This window comes from Neomonachus schauinslandi, chromosome 7, assembly GCF_002201575.2.
Source record: "Neomonachus schauinslandi chromosome 7, ASM220157v2, whole genome shotgun sequence".
In the NCBI taxonomy this organism is placed as follows: Eukaryota; Metazoa; Chordata; class Mammalia; order Carnivora; family Phocidae; genus Neomonachus; species Neomonachus schauinslandi.
Window position 1 is genome coordinate 103363610 of NC_058409.1, and position 14467 is coordinate 103378076.

The 14467-nt window shown below is 40.1% G+C and overlaps 1 protein-coding gene across 1 annotated transcript; it reads left to right on the forward strand.

The window, feature by feature from the left end:
• The first annotated feature begins 881 nt into the window (after positions 1 to 881).
• On the forward strand, positions 882 to 9142 carry MED7 (mediator complex subunit 7). Its single transcript, XM_021697418.1, has 2 exons — positions 882 to 949; positions 8120 to 9142. The coding sequence occupies exon 2, from the start codon at positions 8137 to 8139 to the stop codon at positions 8836 to 8838; it is 702 nt and encodes a 233-aa protein (XP_021553093.1). The 5' UTR covers positions 882 to 949; positions 8120 to 8136; the 3' UTR covers positions 8839 to 9142.
• Positions 9143 to 14467: the final 5325 nt, after the last annotated feature.

Here is a 14467-nt window from a genome sequence, read left to right on the forward strand (position 1 = left end):
AAAAAAAAAAAAGAGTAAGATGCTTTAACTGACTGAGCCACCCAGGCGCCCCTGATTTTGAGGATTTTAAGTAATTACTAATTTATTTTTAAATGAAGTAATGGTTCTGTGTTTATAGGGGAAAATAAGAGTCCTATTTGAGAGATGCATGTTGAAATAATGTCTGGCTTTAATGGGTAGCTACTCATTGAAGGTGGATGAGTACACTTCTGTCTACTTTTGTATATACTTGAACCCCATAATTTTGTAAAAAATGAAATTCAAATAATCTTATTTTAAAGAGGTAAAGTTGAAAACTTTTTATCAGAATAACAACCTTATTTTTTATGTCCAATATGCTCTTGTAAGATCCCCACGAATTTATAAATTTGTGACTTATGAAAATTACCTCCGAAAGAAATTTTTGATACATTTTTTAATTTGTTAATCTGTTACCTGGAAATATAATTACACATGTTTCAATTTCTAAATGAGAATAAATATGAACGTATAGTGAAGAAATGGAAACTGAGAATGTTATTCCCAATCATGTTCACAAATATTTCCTGATTAAAAATAAATTTAATGTTATTTTTGACAGTGGGATTAGATATAATTTTAAAAAATTAAAACATCTGCTTATCTGTATTTTCTAACTTCATGTAAGGGATACGGATGCGTTGTTTAAAAAGGAGTGAAGCTACCAATTGCTACTTTTACTGATAGAAAGTACTAACACATACGCCCCCACCTCCAATCCCGCAGGCGACTAAACCTCCAACGTGCGGGGAGATATGCGCAGGCGCATTAGCAAGCTATTGGTTGGAGGAGGAACTAGAGCCTCAGCTAAAAGACAGCTCTTTCAGCCAATCAAAGGACACCGTCAGGGGCTTCTTCCTGTAGGAGGCGGCCGGAAGTCGGATTTCGGTTGCGGAGGCGAAGGCGGCTACGGTGTAAACCCTGAGCTGAGGTGAGTGGGCGGCGACGGCGTGGGGCTTCGTTCGGTGTGCATTACTCCTTCCGGACCTCGCGGCTTCCTCAAGGCGGGCTGGGAATGGGGAAGGCTTGGCGCGGGGTATACTCTCTCACCTTCCTCTCCCGAGTCCGTCGGAGGTTGCCGCCTCTCTGCTGCTCGTGGGGAGCCGGGTGGAAGGTGCCCTCGGTGGGCTTTCTCTGTGTGGGGAGGCTGAGCCGGACCTCAGGTTGGGAGACCTGAGTTCTAGTTCTGCGCGCCGCTGGTTTGCTAAGCTGTGGACTTGGCGAGTACTTTGGCCTCCGGTTATTGTCAGATTAGAGTGACCATCCCTGCTCTCCCTCCTCGGGGAGAGATGCTGAAACCGGCTGAGTTAGCCGGGGGGGGGGCGGGGAGGGGGCCTGTGTGAAGGAGGCCGGCTGATCCCAAGCCTAATGGTCACGTTCATCTGGAGAGTTTTTTAAAAGCTGCTTTCCAGGGGCGCCTGGGTGCCTCAGATGGTTAAGCGTCTGCCTTCGGCTCAGGTCATGATCCCAGGGTCCTGGATCGAGTCCCGCATCGGGCTCCCTGCTGGGTGGGGAGCCTGCTTCTCCCTCTGTCTCTGCCTCTCTCTCTCTCTCTCTCTCTCTCTCTCTCTGACTCTCATGAATAAATAAATAAAACATTAAAAAAAAAAAGCTGCTTTCCAGCGGCCCCATTCACCGTAGACGAAACGAATCACATGTCTGGGGGCGGGACCCTAGAATACCTTCCTTTTTTGGTTAAGCCCCTAGCTTGGAACATAAACACTATAGAAGGTGAATCTTGAGTCAGATAACCGACTGTAACGCTTGGCGGTGGTTTTACTGAAGATACTGCCTTTGAAAAGTTCATTCTAGAGAAGTGATAGAGAAATAAACATAACTTCTGTAATATGTCAAGTTCCTTTTATACAGTTAAGATTCATGGTTTACTGACTCAAGAGAGCTTATACTGTGTAACGAAAAGGACCCAGAATAAGAATTCTTGCTGTGCTTTTTACTACCCTTTTGATCTGGTGCAAACACTTCTTCTCTGAAATGAAATCTACAGTAGTACTTAAGAATTTGTAGGAAGACGGAGAGGATTTAAAACGCACCTGTCACGGAGTTGGCCTTTGGAAAATGGCAGCTTGAAAAGAGGAATGCACGTGGTGTTGGGAAACACAAAACAGGACGCCCAACTAAAAATGCTTGAGTGAGGTGAAACTTGGGCTGTCTGAAAGTGCTTTTGAAGTACCAGATCAATGCTAATTTTCGGATTTTGGTAGTAGTATGGTTATAAGGAAACATTCTTATTTGGGGGAGAACAGTAAGGCAAGTGAGGGAAAATGTTAACATTTGGAGATTCTGGGTGAAGAATATGGAATGTTCTTTGTACTTTTAATTCAGCTTTCTATAAATCAGAATTTACGTTAAAAAATTGTCACTATTTGCAGCTATCCTGTGTTGTAAATTAGTGAAACAGAACAGTGGGTATAACCTCCACCCTCATGAAGTTTTACCCCTTTTTCCTTAAGAGCTGCATAATATTATATAGAAATATTTTATCCACTCATATTGATGAAGTTATGTATTATTTCTGACTTTTCGTACTCTTCAAACATTGCTGCATTAAACACCCTTAATACACATTTTTATGTACTTGTGATGTGGAACAAGTGATTTTATACCTTGAGGTTGAGAGCAGTAAAGATAAGGGAAGTTCCAAAAGGACTTTCATATGTAAAGACTCGCAGGATCCTGGAAGAGTGTTATAATCTGCCTATCTCAAGTATTTGTCAATGGGCTGCAGTTTTATAAGGAGATTTAATTTTATCTACATTCCTTCTGCCTTTGTTTCCCACCTTACTTTCTCTAATTTTCTTCATTCAGAAGGTCATCCCAGTTTTAGAGCTGTTCTGGCCCTGTAGGGAAACTGGTTGGGGTGGAAAGGACCCATTCACCTCAGTTCTCACAGAAGCCATCATCACAACCACCCCACAACATTCTTGGGTGGTGGGCCAGTACTACCCAAGAGAATATGGGAGAATTCTCACACACAGCTGACAGGAAACAAATATATATTTGGAATTTAATTTGGCAGTATCAAAATTTTAAATGCTGATATTCTTTGAACCAACAATTCTAACTTCTAGAATTTTATCTTGTAAAAATATTGGTACAGGCGATGTGGGAAACAAGAATTACTAAATTTCCTTACCACCTACAGCCCATTGACAAGTCCTTAAAAGAGGCAGAGTGACATTCCTCTAGGGATTCAGCTGCCTTGATGTAAATATTTTGCTAAGGGCAACAGGTAATCTTAGCCCAACCCCCAGGATCCTGTGAGTCTACTTTAACATATAAAAATTCTGTTGGAAACTTCGTCTCTACCCCCAGATACATGTTAGCAATCATACTGATAGACATATGAAGGGTCTCATGACTTAGTTTTTACTAAGTTTTTACTAACCAGTAATAAATGACCTTTCCTAACAATAGCTAGCCCCCTCAGGATCCTGGAAACTTTGTTTCCTGGGAGGCTTACGCTATCCCTAACTCCCTCCCAACTTTATTTAATGGGCCACTCCTCAGGACCCCAGTGCAGTTCTTTCTGCCCATGGGTCCTGTCCCTGTGCTTTAATAAAACCACCTTTTTGTACCAAAGGCGTCTCAAGAATTCTTTCTTGGCTGTCGGCTCCAGACGCCATCAAACTTCACCAAGAACATTCCAAAAGAACTACATCAAAAGGATAATGTGACCTCTGCTGGAATCCAGCGCCTGTCACATGGAAGGTGTTCTATATTATATAAATATATAGTACTATATTCCATAGTGATGGAATATTTGAAATCTTGATAGTCTGTTAGATGAAAAGCATCCTTTTTAGAAATTTGCTTTTAGAAATGTATTAGTCTGAATATTTTCCTGCCTTTATTCAGCATATGCTTTTCCTCTTTTGTCTCTTTTTCTAGGTTTTAAAAAATAGAGGTTAAAAAAAAAACCTCATCCTGGGGGCTGTCCTGGGGGCCTTTATTGAGGATCTTCTGGGTGTTGAGATGGTGGAAGTGGAGTTGTGTACAAGATAGGCAGTTCCTGAAGTCCTGGTGCTTTCCTTCTGGTGGGGGTGGAGTCAAAAAATGTTTTTAAAAAGTCAAAGTAAAATTTCTAGTGTTTGCTCTTGGTTAGCTTGCAAGCATTTTTCTTCTAGAAGAATGGGATTGTCTTTTAATTTTGCTTATGATGCATTTTCCTATTTTTAGATTTATTTTTGGTAGTTAGATCTGTTGGTCTTTTGTAGTAGCCTTAGAACTTCGTAGTTAATTTTTGTCTGTTTTCCTTGATATTTTAAGCAACACTAGGATGGAGGGAGTGTTTTGTTTATCCTTGAAAGATAGTATAGTGTAGTGTTTGAGATCTTTAGACTCTGGATCCTTTACTGATGAGGTTTTGGGATACAGGTGAGGTTCAGTGGAGTGGAGTCCGGAGCCCACGATGTTTTATTAAAGCACGGGGACAGGACCCATGGACAGAAAGAGCTGCTCCACCGGGGTTGTGAGGGGTGGCTGATTTTGTACTCTGGGGTTGGGGGAGGTAAGGAAAAAGGGAGGTTTCCAAAAGAACTTTCATATGCTAAAGACTCACAGGATACCGGAGGCCTTGCCATTGTCAAGTTAAGGTGTTTACCCCTCTAGGAGGGCATTAACATTAATTAAGGTAGTTGGGAACTTCCTGGAGGAACATTACGCTGCCCACTTCAAGTATCTGTCAATGGGCTGCAGGTTATAAGGGCATTTAATTGTATCTACATTTCCTTCTGAAAGCTAGGTTATTGATAATAGGAATGCTTTGTTCTTGTAGATTGCTAAGACATTTATAAACTGAGGGAGACACCTGTCTTGTAGGATTGTGATCTAAGTTAACTGTTTTTCCTTTAGGGCAGCCAGGCGTGCCTGAGGAATGTCACATGTATCCTGGGGGAGGGGGGGTCAGCATCTGCTTTGTCATCAGCTTGCCTTCTGTTCCCTGATCATTTACTACTTAATCTGTGACTTTATGCAAGTGGTTCAACCTTTCTGAGCCACAACTGTCTCATCTCCAAAATGGAAAGAGCACCTTTTCTCACAGCCCTGAGAAAAGTAAACTGTCTGGCACATAGTATGTACTCAGATATTATCTGTTGTCAAAATCATCATCCCTGGATACTCATTGTCCTATATTAGACAAACAATAAAGAATCAAAAGAGTGAATACACTAAGGATGTTTGTACATATTTCCAAATTCCATTGATTTGGAGCCCTCTTGAAATGGATGAAGCTGCTCAACAAATATTTATGAAGCTTATGTGTGCGCAAGGTTGTGGGCGTAGAACTATGATAGAGTCCTTCCCGTCATGGAGCCTATAGTCTGGCCAGGGAGAGACATCAGATACTGGTTCAGAGAATAAAAGAGGGAAGGTAGGATCTGGTTTTGATGACTAATCAACTAAGTTATTTCTTTAGAGGTTACATTTTAAGCCACTGCCTGAAGCAGGAAAAAAAGCATATGAAAAGACCCAAAGGCAGAAGAAGTTGGTATAGTTAAAGAATAGTGTAGAAATACTAGATTAAAGACAGTATTGCTAGGATGTAATGAAAGAGAAGGAATGTTGGATGAAAACAGTTATGCTGGCTATTATGTGGAAGAACAGTAGTGAAAGCAAAAAGAGCCCTGGGGAAACCATTATATTCCTGGCAAGAAGAAATGGTGGCTTGGTCAGAATTGATGAACTTGAGATGGTGAAGGTGTGGAATCAAAAAAATTTGATAAATTTGGGAGGGGGGGGGGGGGGGGTCTGAATATTTTGTGAACCACCCAGGAGTTCAGGCAGTCTGGATTGGAGGCAGAAAGTACAGAGTCATAAACACAGAACAGGGTTTCTCCACTTTGGCACAATATTTTGTTGACATTTGGGGCTGGATAATTCTTCTTTGGGGGCTGTCATATGCATTGTGTTTAGCAGCATCCCTAGCCTCTACCCATTAGATGCTGATGAAGTTTTAGAATATAAGTGAGGTTCAGTGGGGTGGAGTCCGGAGCTGACGACTAAGAAAGAATTCTTGAGACGTCTTCGTTGCAAAATGGTGGTTTATTAAAGCACAGGGACAGGACCCGTGGGCAGAAAGAGCTGCTGCCCCGGTTGTGAGGGGTGGCTGATTATATACTATGGGGTTGGGGAAGGTAAGGAAAAGGGAGGCTTCAAAAGGATTTTTGTATGTTAAAGAATATTCACAGGATACCGGAGCCCTTACCATTGTCAAGTTAAGGTTGTTTACCCTTCTAGTAAGGCATTAACATTAAGATAGTTGGGAAGTGTGACATTCCTGGAAGAATGTCACACATGTCTCACCCAGGATTGGGGGTGGGGGTTGGTTGCAGGGTGTCGGGCTTATGCTTTGTCTTCAGCCAGCCATCTGTTCCCTCATCAATGCCAGTAGCACCCCATCCCCCAGTTGTGACAAGTAAAAATATCTCCAGACCTTGCCATATGTCTCCTGGTGGTCAAAATTGCCATTGGTTGAGAACCACTGGTAGAAATGGTGTTTTATAAAAGCCATGGAATTGACTGATATAACCCAGGGAAAACAAAAAGCAGAGGTCTAAAACTATTGGCCCAAAGACCACAAAGATTGTTGTAGACAAGTTCTTTTTGACTCCACAGAATTTGATAATCTCTGGAATTAATTACCAGTATTTACAAATTGAGAGATTTCTGCATAAAATCTGATTTTTGCCCTCTTTTAAGAAATCAAGAAACTGAGGAGCAATGAGTTCTTTCCCACATGAATGCTAACGGCTGGAGGCTTTGAGATTTGGCATTCATATGCTTAATTCATATGAATCCCTGCCCCAGAGTACTTCACTGTTTTAAGTTGCTTGCCTATTCCCTTTGGCACTTGAGTTTTTGATTCCTTAATTTAGAGTGAGAAGAGGGCCCCAGAGCAACCCTCTTGAGACAGGTCAACATTAAAATTTGGGTAGAGGAGTGGCGCTAGAGGAGATTGAGAGGGAGTGGCCAGTGAGGTAGGAGGAAAACCTAAATGGAAGCTCACAGAAGCTGAGGGAGAAGGGACGTGTGTTGAAAAAAGAAAATATTGCTGAAAGATTGAGTAAAATCACCTTAGAAAAATATCTATTGGATTTGCTCGTGTGGTGATTGTTGATAACCTTGTTGAGCAGTTTTTGTGGAGTTAAGAGGTTGAGGCCAAATTGGTTAATGACAAAAATGAATATGCAGAAGCAGTGAATTATGAATTGGTAAAATTATAGTAGATCATGATGCCTTTGACCACTGCCTCATTGGTTCTCAGCAGCATCCTGTTCACTGCTGTGGCTTGGTAGTACCTCAGGGCTGCTCCACAGTTGCCCTTAGTACCTCACAAATTCCCAGAGTAAAACTGTCTCCAGTGTATTTGTCATCTTTGCTGTTGGATGGTGGTGGTATACCTTGAAAATCTGATAAGATCAGTGTAAATGAGCAGTCAGGGTCTTCTCGTTTTATCATATACCTAAGCTTAAAATGGAACCTCTATTTAGAGCATATGTATAGAGGATACATTTGGGTTTGGAATTCTGCAGTTGATATAAAAAAGTTAACATGTCTATAAAAAATGTAGTGTACATTGCAGGGAAAAAGGTATGGAATTGGATCATCATTTCATCAAAGAAGCTCAGGTGATGATACCAGCTGTCTGAAATATGGCAATGTTGATGTTATAAGTAAGTGTTTGCTTTTGGAAATCAACCTATAATATAAAACAAAAGTGATTGTGATATGAGATGGGGAGATAGCATGTGTGATTTGGCTATAGAGGGGGTAGAGAAATGACATAACTGGTGAGGGGTGTGGGATCCAGATTTTATCTATAGATGAAAATACACTACATACATTTTTTTTGTGCCAATGAAAGTCTTAGGCAGAGAAGGAGAAATAGTTGGATGATTGAAGATATAATGCTAATTAGTAAAGATGGCAGCCTTTCCATGTTGTTTTAGAAACTAAGGAGATCATTTTGTCATGGGCCCCAAACTGCCAAGGAAAAAAAAAGGAAAATACTGTCTGTAGTCACCCAGTGTGACAGGTTTGTTTTGTAGCTCTACTCTAAATCTTTGGTTTCTTTCCATAGGTTCTTGATCTTCCGCAATGGGTGAGCCACAACAAGTGAGTGCTCTTCCACCACCTCCAATGCAGTACATCAAGGAATATACAGATGAAAATATTCAGGAAGGCCTAGCTCCCAAGCCTCCACCTCCAATAAAAGACAGTTACATGATGTTTGGCAATCAGTTCCAATGTGATGATCTTATCATCCGCCCTTTAGAAAGTCAGGGCATCGAACGGCTTCATCCTATGCAGTTTGATCACAAGAAGGAACTGAGAAAACTCAATATGTCTATTCTTATTAATTTCTTAGACCTCTTAGATATCTTGATAAGGAGTCCTGGGAGTATAAAACGAGAAGAGAAACTAGAAGATCTTAAGCTGCTTTTTGTACATGTGCATCATCTCATAAATGAATACCGACCCCACCAAGCAAGAGAGACATTGAGAGTCATGATGGAGGTGCAGAAACGTCAACGCCTTGAAACAGCTGAGCGGTTTCAGAAGCATCTGGAACGAGTCATTGAGATGATTCAGAATTGCTTGGCTTCTTTGCCTGATGATTTGCCTCATTCAGAAGCAGGGATGAGAGTAAAAACTGAACCAATGGATGCTGATGATAGCAACAATTGTACTGGACAGAATGAACAACAAAGAGAAAATTCAGGTCACAGGAGAGACCAGATTATAGAGAAAGATGCTGCCTTGTGTGTCCTAATTGATGAAATGAATGAAAGACCATGAAGGATGTTTCTTCTTTTTGCTTTTCTCTTTTCCTTTTCAGTAAATGGTATATACTCATTAATTTGCTCTTGGAGTGTCTTAAAAGAACTATAACTAGAAGTCATGTGAATGGCTTGACTCCTATCAATTATGGGATGTCACAGGCATTGCACTGTATGGCAAACATAGGGAAATGAGTATATATGTATACACTAAGAGTAATCACCTTGAAAAGGAAAGTGCTGCGATTGTGTGGAACATTCCTGGATTTGGAGTTTAGCTCATGGTCTCAGGGTCCTGGGATCGAGCCCTGCATCAGGTTCCCTGCTCACTGGGGAGTCTGCTTCTCCCTCTCCCTCTGCTGTTCTCCCTGCTTGTGCTTTCTCACTCCTGTTCTCTCTCTCAAATAAAAAAAAAAAAAAAGAATCACTGATAAAGGTAGTACCTTTTCCAGAGGTCTTCTTTTAATTCTTCCCTCAGTTCTTGGTTCCAAGTATACCACCCTTCAGGGATTTGCTGTATTGAGGTTTATAGTCCTAGAGCTGGCGAAGTCCAGTTTAATGTGGCCAGAGGCCTATTTTGTATATGAAACATTCATGCATCCTTTTCTTGGGAGTGTAGACTGTTGCCAAGTAGATACCTCTCTACTAGACAGGCAGCTAGTTGGGCAATTTTTTTTTCTGTATGTGTTTGATAAAGATTTTTGGGCACTGGGAACATAGTCCAGGCTCTCAAGATTAAATTGAAGGGGGAAAGGAGCACCTCGTCTGTGGGGGAGCAGCTGGATGTTGCATAACACTTGAGCAACTCTTCAAAGAAATCTCTCCTTTGGCCTCAACCATTTTATAACTTAGGATGTTGGGCTAGGAGGTACTAAACCAATTTTTGGCTGCTTCACAATTCTGGACAAATCTAAATGAGTCATGTAAGAGTCACATCATTTGTGTAAGAGTGTGTGTGTGTGTGTGTGTGTGTGTATGTAGGTAGGGAGGATTAGGGGTTAAAATTCCATGAGGAATCTAATTTGACTTTGGGAGGATCTGATCTTGGAGGCCTGGGTGGCACCTGACTAAAAACTAGAGTGCTAATGTGAACTGCAATTACAATGAGAGTGGGAACACTAGTGGTCTTATAGTTGTTACAAGTTTAAAAGTTACAGTCTTTCAATCTTGTGAGGGTCAAAATACATCTCTGCCTACCTAGTTATAGTGAATATTCCTGATAGACGGATTCCTCAAAGTGAAATCTCTGGAATAGCCTGGCACCTCTTGAAATTACTGATTCCCAGACTGCAGAGATTCTGATTTCATTGTTCTGGGGTGGGGCTTTGGCACTGGTTTTAAGAAATCTCTAGATGGCTTGACTGTGCAGTGGGTTAAAGGAATATTGTATTAGTACACTCTGCTCCACCTATTTGAAGCAAAAAGACAAATTTTTGAAAAGATAGCTCTGCTGTTGCATGATTGAAGGATAAATTGAACATCCAAACTATGAAGAGGACTAGGAGGATTTCCAGGGCAACTGGGACTCAAACTTCATTCAGATCCTTTCATTGCTTCTCCTGTCTGTTTTCTTTCTGTTAGCTCCATTCTCTTTACAAACCAGCCTTTTTGTAAATGGATGGAAAACACAGCTGCTAGCAGTTCCCAAGTGTTAAGTCTTCAGGCACCACTGTTAGAAAAAAGGAAGACTAACTAACCAGCCCTGAGGGGGAATTAGGGGTGGTATTTCGGATTCTAGCTGGGCCAGTCAGTTGCGGCCTGAATCCTGTAAGAATTTGGCAGTCCCCAAAATGTCCATGTATGGGAGAAGGTAGTCCACCTCTCAGGATGTAGGTGCTGAGTTGGTCATATTGTAGATATCCACTATAAATTGAGCACATGTGAATTTTTGATAAAAATAAGCAGGTTGTGCTTATTTATATTCCCAAACTCCCCACCATCACTGTTCATTTATTAATTGTATCCACTTAGTGAAAATTGTGGTCCTCTGCCTGACACCGGTCTAGTTACCAAGGAAATGGAGAATGGGGAGGAAAGTGAAAGATAAACAAGAACACAAATGAATTAGTTTTTGAAGTTCTAAGTTTGTGTTTTAACTATCCAGCCATTGCAACACTCAGAAGAATCTTGCTTCTAATTTTATTCCTGTTGCCTGCTCTAAATTCCTTGTCCACGTTATCTTTTCAAGTTATGTTTACATGTTCACATTTGTTAAGGGCTTTTGAAGGGAGCTTCATCTGTGCCGTGCTGTATTTCAAAGAACAGGCCTGGGTTGGTTCTGAGGTCACTGAAAACAGCAAGTACAAGTGTCTCATGAAGAAATAAAAAGCATGATTTGGGTGAGAAAGGCTGTTAATGGATGTAACGGAGGTAAGAGGTTGGAGCTAGAGAAGCAGATGGAGGGCAGAGTACAGGCCTTAGACGGTCAAGGGAGGAAGTCTGCTTTATCCTAAATTAGATGGGAAATCAATGGCAAATATATAGAGAGTTTTGCTAGCGCTGTTATCACTTAACATACATAAATTCGTTTTATCCTCACAGCATCCTAATGAAATCAGTATGACTTTTTACATCGATATTACAGATGAGGAAGCAGAGGTTCAGAGAGGTTATGTAATTTACCCAAGGTCACCAAGCTAGTGAGAGGCAGAGCCAGGATTGAAATCTAGTTTCAAAGCCTAAGCACTCGACCTCCATGCTTGAGCACCTTTCTCTACTCCATCATATAATAAGTCATAGTGGAGCCTAGAGTGGAATCCCATATGTTGACCCTAAAGTCCATACTCAAGACACTACACGATACTGGTCTAAGGGAGGAACAGATTTGTAGATGGAAATGATGAGCTTCCTTTGAACATGTTAAGGCGTTTATGTCTTAGACTTCTTCAGGTATCTTGAGATACTGTGTTTATAGCGCTAATCTTCCTCAAAAGCCGCTCTTCGTAGGTGTTCTTCCACTTTATGAGACTGCGGATCAGTTTTGTGGCTTGCCCAGGTGGTGTATCCAAATTAGAATCTAGATCAGGAGTTGGCAAACTTTTTCTGTAAAAAGCAGGTTAGTAAATATTTTAGGGATTGAGGACAATAAGGTCTCTGTCTCAACTACTGAACTATACTATGGTGAAAAGCAGCCAAAGACAGTATCTAAGCAAATGAGTGTGGCTATGTTCCAATACAACTTTATAGACACTGAAACTTGATTTTAATTTTCATGTTATGAAATACTCTTGATTTTTCCCAACCACTTAAATAACCCTTAGCTTGTGGACTGTACAAAAACAGGCAGCTGACCATTTGGCCCACAGGCTGTGATCTAGGTGGTTGCATTCAAAACCCTGGAGTGTGCTCACAAAACCAGTAATAGCCACAGAAATAAAAATTACAGGATTGTTGTAAGGCCTAAATGAGATTGTGGCTACAAAGCACTTCGCACAATTTGTGGTATTTAGTAAGCTATCAAAGGTCATAGTATCTTTCCTGATAAGTCCTTTGTCTTCATTTGGCATTTAGACTCAAGATATTTAAGAACTGTTTTCAAATTGCAATGTGATTAGTCTAACAGTAAGTGGCACTCTTGTCTCAAGTTTAGAAGCTGCCGCCAGGGAGTAGGCTGGAGACATTCACGTGCTGCTTATGATACTGAGCTTGTTTTCATTCAACCAGTGAGACTTGTTGCCTGTGCCTCTGGCCTACAAAATCTTTTCTCATGGAGAGAGCAGGGTGTGAATTTTTCAAAATACTTAGTATTATGTTGTGAATACAAGTCTTTTGATCAGAGCCCTTCTCTACTGGACAAGACCTGGGGAAGGCCTCAGCACTACTGGTTAGTACTGAGTGAATAATGACAAATGCTTCTCCCTTTTGCTTAACACACATGACCAAGGTCTATGAAGCTGCTGGTTCCCTGCCCCCCACTCTGATTTGGAGTAAGGGATGATATTCAAAGGATGGGAGTCAGATGGGGAGGTATGGCTTGGTTGACCAGGAATGCATTGTATCAACTACAAGGAAAGATGTCATTTGGGTCTTTACTGATTTTGTCATTCATTCATTCAACAAACATGAAGATCTGCTTCGAATACCAACCGTTAAGAGCCATTTAAAATGAAAACACTGACATGGAAAGATATTCTAGATATGATCAAAGTAAGTTTGTAGTCTGTAGTCTGAGTTCCTATTTGTGTCTATCTATATTCAAATTGGAAAAATAATGATTTTGTGGATGAAGACATTGAGACTCAAGAATGTGACTTGCTATACATCAAGGACACGTCAGCTAGCAAATGGCAGAATTAAAACTCAGGTTTAAAAGAAAAGAGATGACATGGTAGAATTGGGGCTCCACTATTTATTGGCTGTGTAGCCAATTGAAATTCAATTTCCTTAACTATGGTAATTCTTCTACACATCTCATTGGGTAAGTACTGTTAATGTTGAGAATGAAAGAGAAGACCCATCCTAATTCTTTTTTGAAACTCATTTGTCCCCAAGCCACATACACAGTTAGGTCTCAGGCTTGCTAATCATCTGTGCAGAAGTATCTGATCTGGAAGGGCTAAGGGGTTACCTGGGAGGCTTACGTGGTGCATGAGCCTGGGCTATTTACACGAGAGAGTGATAAAAAAAAAAGGAAGGCACAAATAATAGCAGAAATGAAAAAGGGACATTCCTATAGATTTTATAGACCGTATGAAATATGAAAATATTATGGAAAACTTTATACCAATAAATGTGAAAAATTAGACTAAATGGACAAATTCTTATAAAATTATCAATATTGGTTTAAGAATAGAAACTTGAATAGCTTTCTAATGATTTTTTTTTTTAAAACATACCAGTAGTCAAAATCTTCTCACAAAAAAAACTTCAAGTTCAAAAAGCTTTTCTGGCAAGTTCTACCAAACCTTGCCAGAAAAAAGAAAAACAAAACAAGTTTATTTTATATAGACTCCTTCAGAGAATAGATAAAGAGGGAACATTCTCTTTTTATGAGGCTAGCATAAATAAAATACTAGCACATTCAGCACAGGAATATGTAAAAATAAAAGGTAATGTTTTATGGCCAATCTGTTTATTTTAGGAATGCAGAATAGAAAATTAGTGTAGTCTGTCACAATAGTAGATTAAAAGAGAAAAATCACTTGATCGTCTCAACAGATGCACAAAAGGCATTTATAAAATTTAGTATCCATTCATGAAAAAAAAAAATCTCTTAGATATTTAGGAACAGAAGAGAACTTTCTTAATGTAATAAACAGTAGCTCCATAAAACCTACAGCATAAGCATAATACATACCCCAGGTGGAAGCTGAAACCTTTTTTGTAAGAGCTGGAATGAAACAGGATGCCTGCTATCAAAACTTTTGTAAAATAGGAACTAGATTTTCTCTCCAGCATGGTAAGGGAAAAAAAAAATGTAGGATTGAAAAGGAAGAAACTAAACTGTCATTACTTGCAGGAAATATGACTGTCTACATAGAAAACTCAATATAATCTACAGATAATGTATTAATAAGAGAGTTTACTGGTTGGAGGGGGAAAAAATCACCATTCAAAAATAAAGTGCATTTCAGAATACCAAAAACAAATGATATAAAAAGTTAAAAATAAGATACACGTAAAATAGCATCAATAATATGAAGTACCCA